The sequence below is a fragment of the Pleuronectes platessa genome, chromosome 16, assembly GCF_947347685.1.
Source record: "Pleuronectes platessa chromosome 16, fPlePla1.1, whole genome shotgun sequence".
In the NCBI taxonomy this organism is placed as follows: Eukaryota; Metazoa; Chordata; class Actinopteri; order Pleuronectiformes; family Pleuronectidae; genus Pleuronectes; species Pleuronectes platessa.
The window spans coordinates 3,578,460-3,588,234 of record NC_070641.1 but is presented as its reverse complement, the minus strand read 5'-3'; the positions used below and the strand labels follow the sequence as shown (position 1 = coordinate 3,588,234).

The 9,775-nt window shown below is 44.1% G+C and overlaps 1 protein-coding gene across 1 annotated transcript; it reads left to right on the top strand.

Annotated features, from left to right (window-relative positions):
- Positions 1-2,737: 2,737 nt before the first annotated feature.
- On the top strand, positions 2,738-5,152 carry LOC128458349 (centrosomal protein of 83 kDa-like). Its single transcript, XM_053443143.1, has one exon. It carries the CDS (start codon positions 2,738-2,740, stop codon positions 5,150-5,152), a length of 2,415 nt encoding a protein of 804 aa, XP_053299118.1.
- The last annotated feature ends 4,623 nt before the right edge of the window (positions 5,153-9,775 follow it).

The window sequence follows — 9,775 nt, the reverse complement described above, 5'->3', positions numbered from 1 at the left end:
ACATTAGCCAATGAGAGCTAGCTGACCGGAAAGCGTCACCGACCAGCTGCAACTAAAAACAATGAATTTCCAACTCACCTCCAGCAAGCGCTGTAAAATGTATCAGCCTTCTAAACCATGATTATTTTGGTTTTTCACTGCAAATAAGAACCAACGATGTCGATCCTCCTCCATTTTTGTTTTCTCTCCTGAAGTCACATTCAATCACGCAGGTTTTCCACACTCCAGTTCAGAAGGTGATGGAAATGCGCCTAAAAGTTGTTGGCCTGAGATTTCGAGTCTCTGGAAATCGCCACTGTGAAATAATTTCCTACAAATGGAAAGAGTGTGGTCCTACGTTCTACATTCAATCAATTTAGTGGGTGCGTTCTGAAGATTATTATGATTATCATTAGACGAGAGTTAAAATCTTCTAGTGTGCACCAGGCTTTAGCACCAGATCTTGTCAACTACTAGCTCCTGCAGCAAAAACCTGGAGGATAAGTTCACGCAGTTGCACGGAGAACAGGAACGCCTGCTGAGCAACAGACAGACTCAGAAGGAAAGAGTGCGGCGGCTTTTGCTGCAAGGAGAGTTCTGCAGATGTTCCCTGTTTTATTTTAGCATGCTGCTTGGATAATCCAGGGAACATCTAAAGAATGAAGCCATCAAGCATAACTGTATTCCCATTGTGCAATAAATGGGTAAATCAGGACAAAGTCTTCCTGACTGATCTCACATTACTTAATATGTATGCACCAAACGAGGACTGCCCTAAATCTATGATGTCATATTCTAACTCTATTTAGTAAATATAATACAGATTTCTGAATAGTTGCTGGGGGTTTGCATGGATGGTAATATGGATTAGAGCTTCAATCAACCAATCCTAATGCATAACAGGCCTCAAAGCTTTGTAGATAATTAGCAAACATTTTGGAGAAAACCTGCTCTTGTTAGGAGAGAAGGCGTTCATCCCACTTGGGATGGAGCAGCTCTCTTATCTAGGAATATTACTCGGTCTATTACATGACAACCCATAGTTGGGACCAGGAAGCAGAGCTGCAGTGCTAAACACTTCTCTGCACTCCCTCTGGATCAGTCACACAACCCCATAGAGATTGTGTCTGTCCACCGTCCGATTAAATTATTTAAATTAAACAATGACAGAGCGAGAACTCCACACAAAAATCTAATACAAATAAACACAACCTCTGAAACAACACAGGAAACTAAGACTTTTAAATGTGGTCTTTTAATCATTAGATCACTGTCAACTAAGGCTATTTTAGTTAATGAACTAGTCTCCGACTACAACATAGATTTATTGTCCCTCACTGAGACGTGGCTATATTTGCTGTAGTTTACCGTGCTCCAGGGGCTTATAACGAATTTTTTACTGAACTCCCTGAGTTTTTATCAAACCTAGTCCTAAAGACCAATAAAATTATTATTGTTGGTGACTTTAATATTCATGTTGAAAATAATAAAGATAGCCTTAGCGTAGCATTTATTTCGATACTAGACTCTGTCGACCCACTAGATCCGGATCCGATCTTGATGATGGATCATAATCTTGCTGGCTGCTGACCATAGACTATGATTGCAGCAGGACTGCTTGATATATAGTATTGAAGTTATCCTTCAAAAATGTTTACCCTCATCAATGCTGCTAGAAACTTTAATCTTGATGATGTTTTCCTGCACTGGACATCTATTGCACTTCTGTCCGTCCTGGGAGAGGGATCCCTCACATGTGGCTCTCTCTGAGGTTTCTACGTATTTATACACACGTCTCATACACATTTGCAAGAAAAAGGCAGTTACTGAACAACTGAGCAACTTAAAAAGGGGCTTGTCAGCTTGTAACAATCTCATAAACAATCGCACACAGAAGAAAATATGAGGAAGCTAAACGCTGTTAGAACTAATCTTAATCATATTCAAACCAAAGAGATATAACAATATTATCTTATGGATTTGGTAAATGGATTTGTATTTATATAGAGCTTTTCTAGTCTTGATGACCAGTCAAAGCACTTTACATTACAGTTTCACATTCACCCATTCACACACTGCATCTATCCCAGCACTTTGTTATTCTAAAGGGGGCCATTCGGGGTTCAGCATCTTGCCCAAGGACACTTCGGCATGCAGATGGTTCAGACTGGGAATCGAACCGCCGACCTTCAGGTTGGAGGATGACCACTCTACCCCTCAGCCACAGCCGCCCTTATGGTATATAATATTTTATTTATCCTATCCAAGTACAAGTAGAGGACCTGTCACTTTTGATTGATACAGCATGTTGGTCCCTGGTTACAGACGTATGTTAAATAAGAAGGCAGATTACCTTATAGCTGCATGCACTGAACTTTGGAGGACCACAGAAGGATTAAAATGGTTTAAAGTTAATCGGAATTATTTCCTTAAATTCAGCTAAAGCACTATCAGGTAGATATCTCTGATAGAATTGGATTGCGCGGAAGTACTGTTAAATGTACTGTTCTAATGTGTTAGATCTACAGTTATAAGAGTGTGATAGTGTGATAATTGTGATACATTCCTTTTATATTTGCAGTGTGACATCATCATGTGTCTTTGATCTCGGCAGTGTAACATATTCCTTTGATCAATAACACATTTTCTCCTTGATTGAGCAAAGCATTTCAGCAGGTCAGTTTTCACATCACAAATGTTCTGAAGGACCATCAAACGTTTTTTTCTTGATTGAGAAAAGATTTTCCGCAGAGGTGAGATGACCTTGACTGCCCTTGGCCAGTTGGCACCTCTGGAAACTCTGGGCAAGTTTGAGTTGCAGAAGATACTTAATCGTGAGAGGATGAATTACAAAAATCTCATGACCGACTATCAAATGCAGAAGGCTGAATACAAAAGCCTGCAGGATAAGTTCACACAGTTGCACGGACAACAGGAACACCTAGTGAGCAACAGACAGACTCAGGAGGAAAGAGTGCAGCTGCTTTTGGTGCAAGGAGAGCTGATGGACAAAACCAGGGAGCTTAAGGAGCTTCGACAGTGGGTGGTGACTCCTCAGCAACTGGAGTTGCTCAGAACTCAGGTGAAGCAAGAAATGAATGCTCCAGTTCAAGAGAAATTCAACAAACAAGAGGAGACAGAGAAGTACACATCTATGAACAACAAGCTGCAATATGAGAAGACCTTCATCAAGTCTTTGACCACCAAGTTTGACCACCAGAGTAAAGAACATTCTCAAATGCTTAAGAAGAGGAGGAGTCACTATGAGGTGAAGCTCACATGCGTGGAGAGGGAAAGGGAGCACCTGGGTGCTCAGTACCACGGTTCAGACCCACTGTGTGATGGGAAAGGAGATGGTGCTCAGCTGAGGGAGAAATCCCCACTTGAATTTGAACTGAAGAAGCTGGAGAAAGAGATGGCTGACCTGCGAGCCCAGAAAGACAACTTGGATCAGCAGGCTGAGAACATGCAGAGTGTCCAGATCAGACAGCTATCAGAGCATCAAGCTGCAGTGAAGTTATTGGAGGCAGAGCGTCAGTCCCTGCGACTACAAGTGGAGCGGATGGAGAGTGAGCTTCATCTGATCCTTGAGCAGAATAAGCAGCTCACAAAGCAACTGCACAAAGCTGAGAGAGAAAGCAACTCTACCTGTGAGGTTGGAAGTCTGGAGAAGAATTCACATAGGCCAGAGATTGCCAGTGTCAAACTAGGGTGTATCCCCTCGAAAGGAGATGTGGCGAGGGAGCGACACATAATGCAGGGGCAGATGGGTGACCTACAGGCAGGTATGGAGGTGCTAAAAGCTGCAATGCATCAGCAAAGACACATTCTGGAGAAGAAGAGGGAGATGGTCAGAAGGGTGCAAGCTGCCCATGGGGAGGAGCTCTGCAAAACTGTGACCTTGCACAAGGAAAAAATGGAGTTGAACAACCCCTTCACCGCATTAGAACAGCAGAGGGTGCAGCAGGATCTTGCAGATCCTGCAAAGAAGGAAGAGTTGGAGGAACATCTTCGTGGGGGCCAGCAAGGTGAGGAGTCAGCTTGCGGAGAAGTGCAGGGCCTTAGAAGCACACTTCAGCAGCAAAGCTCAAAGCTTGAGGAGCTGGAGGGACAGAAAACAGAGATTGTTGAGCTACAGCAACAGTACCAGGACAATGAGGACCAGGGGGCTCAGTATCTGGAGGCAGAGGCGGCAGACCTGAGCGCCCAAAATGAAAACTTGGGTGAACAGTTTGAGAACATGCATCATGTCCAGCTCAGAGAGCTCTCAAAGTCTCCAGCTTCAGTGAAGTCACAAGAGGCAGTGAATCAGTCTCTACGACTGCAGCTCGAGCAGATGGAGAGCAAGCTTGATCTGAACAAGGAGCAGAATATCCAGCTCACAATGCAACTGCACAAAGCTGAGAAAGAGGTCAACTGCCTCTCCTGTGAAATTGACAGTCTGAAGAATAGACATAAGATAGAGATCACCGATGTCATAAGGCAGTATATCTGCTCTAAAGAAGAGGGGGAGAGGGAGAGAGACACATCGCAAGTAGATATGAAAGTGCTAAAAGCTGCAGAGGCGCAACTCAAAAACATCATGGTAAAGAAGGAGAGAGAGACAGTCAGGAGGGAGCAGGCTGCCAGTGGGGAAGAGAGCTTCAAAACTGTTGCTCTGCTCAAGGAAAAGTTGGAGATGGAGAACCGTCTCGCAGCATTGGAACAGCAGATGGCGCTGCTGGGTACTGCAGATCATGCACAGAAGGAAGAGTTGGAGGAACATCTTCGAGGTGCCCAGCAAGGTGAGGAGTCAGCCTGCAGAGAAGTGCAGAAACTGAAAACCAGACTTCATAAGCAAAGCTCACAGTTTGAGGAGCTAAGAAGAACCCTGGACAGAGTCAAGGAGGAGCTGAGGACAAAGGCTGATGAGGTTGAGTGGTTGGAGGAGAAACAAAAGCTGCATCAGAAATATTCTCATATCAAAGAGAGACTGCAGAGGGAAGCAGAGGCCAAACAGAAGAGGGAGACGCTGACAAAAGACAAAGAGAAGAGACTGCAGGATAAGATCCAGTTGCTGCAGGCACAGATAGAAGAACGTTCATCTTCAGCGAAAGAGGCCAAACTCAACAAACAGCTAAAAGAGCTTCAGCAGCGACACAACAAGTTTCGACAGATCATCCTGGACAGGTAGGCTCCTTTCAGTGGTTAAACTGGTCTCACTGAAGGTGTTCCTGTGCCAGCCCTCCTCGCTGCTGCACACACATGCCAGTAACCACGAACACCACTTCTTGGAGAAGAAAGAACCATAAAGCCCCTGGAGATGAAGGTTTCAGGGTTGCCTTAATGAGGCTGATGATGACAATGACATATGTTTATTTATGTTGATAAAAGTGATAAAAGGTAGAAAAAGATGCTTCCTTCTAGGTGATGATTCTGTGAATCTCCTCTTTTATACTGGTCTCTTTTATGTGTCTTTACCAGTGTTGGGAGTAACGCGCTACAAAGTAACGCGTTACTGTAATTCCACTACTTTTAGCGGTAACGAGCATGTAACGAAGTATTTTTTTTAAATCATGTAGCGCAGTTACAATATCTGAAATTTAAATGAGTTTGTTACTCGCGTTACTCTCTTTCGAGAAAACTGAACACTTGCAGACAAGAAGACAAGTGAACCAGATCCCCCGAAAGATGGTAGCAACAAAACTAATGTTCTGGTCGTTTATTTGAGCCGTCCTTGTAACACCGTACACCTTAATACAACTTTGAACAACTTAGAAACAACTTTTGAGCTTCTAAGAACGATGTTTCTTGGCTAAAAGCAACTTTCAGTTCCAGTTTTTCTATCTATTGAAGCCCATTTCCGGATTTCTTTTTTTCAGGCAAATGATTAGCCTTTTTGAGGCCTTTAACAGGCTCAAATATTTCCTCAGGGTCATAGCGCCACCTACTGATCAGTGTGAAAATTAAGTTGTAACATTGTCCAACTGGCACAAAACTGCTCACGCTACATCAGAGCCTTGAGGAAACCTTGGCAGAGTACAAAGACAAAATCTAGTGGTCCGAGCGGGAGATCTGCCGTCAGAGGAGGCTGCTCGATGCCGTGATGCAGCCCGTAGTCCGGCTGCACAGACACACATAGTGTGTCCTGCAGACGTCCAGCAACTGATGGTGAACAAAGAAGAGGTTCCCCCTGAGCAGCAGCAGTGGAGCCCCCTTGTGGACCAGGAGGATAAAAGCGATTATCCTTGCCGCAGTTCGCAAAACGCATGCCACTCTACAAAATGCATGTGCTCTGGCCCATTTAGTGCTGCTTTGCAGTCTTAGAAATTGTAGAAATTGTAATGTTTAATTGTTTTATGTTTTCATCTCAATTTGAAGTTGAGCTGATGTAAGCCCTGGTACAATTACCTCAAAGTAAAAATGTGGAAAATGGCCACTAAATGCAAAACATTTGTCATAATGCCCCTTGAGACTTTTTTGTTTGTCTGGTCAGATCGGTGTGAAAATGTGAACGCGCTCCTGGGGTCTCGTTGTATTCGATTTTTTGTTCACCAAAGTTTGAAATAAGTATTTACTTGGGGCTGTAGTGTGTCTTGTTAGGCACAGCTTCAAGAAGAGCTCAGCACAGTGTTCCTTTTCCAGTAATTTGTAATTGCAACTCTAGGAGAATGATAATAATTATGAAATATTTTATTTTCAAGACATCTATGAAAAGAAACTGAGCAGTGGTGGTGTCTGTTTAACTGACTTATGTATCAGTTGTCACATCAGGTTTGATTGTCTTAATTATTTCAATATTTTTCTTTTTCTGGGATTAATAAAATACATGGAAAGCCAATGAACTGTCTAATTGCCCTTCTCCCTGATCTTGTTTATTAATTGATATTTTAGTGTGTGGGGGGAGAAGGGGGGGGGATCTAAAAATCAATTTGAAAATGCATCTTAATCGGATAAATAAGTAACTGAATGATTTAATGAATCACTCTCCCTTTTTCCTATTTGCTATTCAACCTGCTGAGTCAACTCTCCATTCTGTGATACGTTGGGCCTTGTTTAATATAGTATCACACTAATTGAACAAACTCACTCAACCAGTCCAATTAAAATCCAACTGGATTTCATATCAAAACACATTTCAGCCTTTCAATTATCAGTGTGACCCTCAAACCGGCTTCATGTGTTTGTTTTTTTTACTTTTTTAATATCGCTGCAGGTGAATGAAAACTTTATTTAATCATTTCTTACTATCTCATTATTATGGAAGCCCATTTCTGCCACCGTGTACTATCTCATAATTATGACTTATTATCTCATTATCATGAGAGGGTATCTCATAATTATGACTTAGTATCTCATTATTATGAGATAGTACACAGTGTTTAAACATGTGTCTCATGAACTCAAACAAACATAGGTGTCCTAATAACTAGTGATCAGTGCTGGTGTTTATTGTTAAAGTGTAAAGTGAGTGCAGGTCAGAAGTAGCCTGGATGCCAGACGAACTTAGCCCCGCCCACAACATTTTTGGTCGGGCAGTTCGGTCTGGATTCGCTCCATTGGGAAAAAATTATGGGGCGTGTTTCAACTGACCAGGAAGTAAAATTCCTCTTCGCTCAATTGGATAGACCTACAACCAATCAGAGCAACGTAGTATGTGACGTATGCTAAGCAACGCATTGTGAGTTATTTACTGGGTTCACACCGGACGCTTCAGCGCAGCGCCAAGCCTTAAATAACAGCTGGCTCCCATCCACTCCCATGTTAAAACTTTGTGCCGGTCACACCGGAGGCTGAAGCACCGCGAGGCAGCCTTGGCGCAGCGCGGTGCTTCAGCCTCCGGTGTGACTGGCACAAAACCGTGCAGCGATCTACTGGATCAACGGGTGATATTATTAGCGCTGCCCGGCGGTTCAGCGTCGCTTCAGTGTCCGTTGTGAACAGCCAAGCGCCGGGGCGATAGGGATTAGCGCGGTGCTTTGGCGTCGCCTCCACGTTCTGTGTTCCTCTTTCAAAATGGATGCGCTGTCGATGTCTTCTAAAACAGACTCAATGGCAGCATCTACACATCTCAGCTCGCCAGCGGCAGGCATGTTTGTTGAAAACGAATTCAACCCAAGGGCACTGTGATGACGTGGTTGATTACGTTAACGTTGATCATCTGTCAATCATCGTATAAAGCCCGCCCTGACAATCTGATTGGCCCGGTCGGGCCATAATTTTTTCCCAATGGAGCGACTCCAGACTAGCCTGGATGCCAGACGAACTTAGCCCCGCCCACAACATTTTTGGTCGGGCAGTTCGGTCTGGAGTCGCTCCATTGGGAAAAATGTATGGGGCGTGTTTCAACTGACCAGGAAGTAAAATTCCTCTTCGCTCAATTGGATAGACCTACAACCAATCAGAGCAACGTAGTATGTGACGTATGCTAAGCAACGCATTGTGAGTTATTTACTAACGCCGGGTTCACACCGGACGCTTCAGCGCAGCGCCAAGCCTTAAATAACAGCTGGCTCCCATCCACTCCCATGTTAAAACTTTGTGCCGGTCACACCGGAGGCTGAAGCACCGCGAGGCAGCCTTGGCGCAGCGTGGTGCTTCAGCCTCCGGTGTGACTGGCACAAAGCCGTGCAGCGATCTACTGGATCAACGGGTGATATTATTAGCGCTGCCCGGCGGTTCAGCGTCGCTTCAGTGTCCGTTGTGAACAGCCAAGTGCCGGGGCGATAGGGATTAGCGCGGTGCTCTGGCGTCGCCTCCACGTTCTGTGTTCCTCTTTCAAAATGAATGCGCTGTTGATGTCTTCTAAAACAGACTCAATGGCAGCATCTACACATCTCAGCTCGCCAGCGGCAGGCATGTTTGTTGAAAACGAATTCAACCCGAGGGCACTTTGATGACGTGGTTGATTACCTCACCATTGATCATCTGTCAATCATCGTATAAAGCCCGCCCTGACAATCTGATTGGCCCGGTCGGGCCATAATTTTTTCCCAATGGAGCGACTCCAGACCGAACTGCCCGACCAAAAATGTTGTGGGCGGGGCTAAGTTCGTCTGGCATCCAGGCTAGGTCAGAAGGGAAGTGAGGCGGAAACAGACTCCGACATGTACAGGTCGACCGGACCTTTAATGAGCGTCTGATCTGATCCTGGAGCAGTGCTGGTTATAATTAAGCAGCGGAAGCACATCGCTGAGACAATGAACGGAGCAGAAAGCATGAATCGATTATGTTATGTCTCTACCTCGATGCATAGTCGCTCACTTCCGCGAGACAGGCGCCTGTCCCCGGAGCCGCTCAACCACGGCTTCCCTACTCTGTTGCGCCCCGCCCACAGTCCGTCTCTCATAATTATGACTTAGCATCTCATAATAATGACTTAGCATCTCATAATTATGAGATACTATCTCATAATAATTAGATACTTAGTCATAATTATGAGATACTAAGTCATAATATTGAGATACTAAGTCATACTTTTTTTCTTCTTCATCACAGTGGCGGAAATGGGCTTCCATACCTTATTATGAGATACTATACTATAATGAGATAGTAAGTAATAAGTATGAGATACTAAGTCATAATTATGAGATACTAAATTATAATTATGAGATACAGTTTTTTATTTTCTTCATCACAGCCGCAGAAATGGGTTTCCATATCTATCTGTGCCTGCAGCAACTGGATCTTAATCCTGCATTCACCTGTTTGTTTAGTGTCAGCATCTTGCTCTTCTTCTGGGCCTATGCTGCCCTCTGCAGTTTCTCTCTGATATGAGAATATTTCTGCTGCAGGTTTTGTTTCTCTCTCTCAGATC

Bases quoted from the DNA above. Each gene is read 5' to 3' on its own strand.
- LOC128458349 (XM_053443143.1), top strand. From the start codon at position 2,738: ATGACCTTGACTGCCCTTGGCCAGTTGGCACCTCTGGAAACTCTGGGC.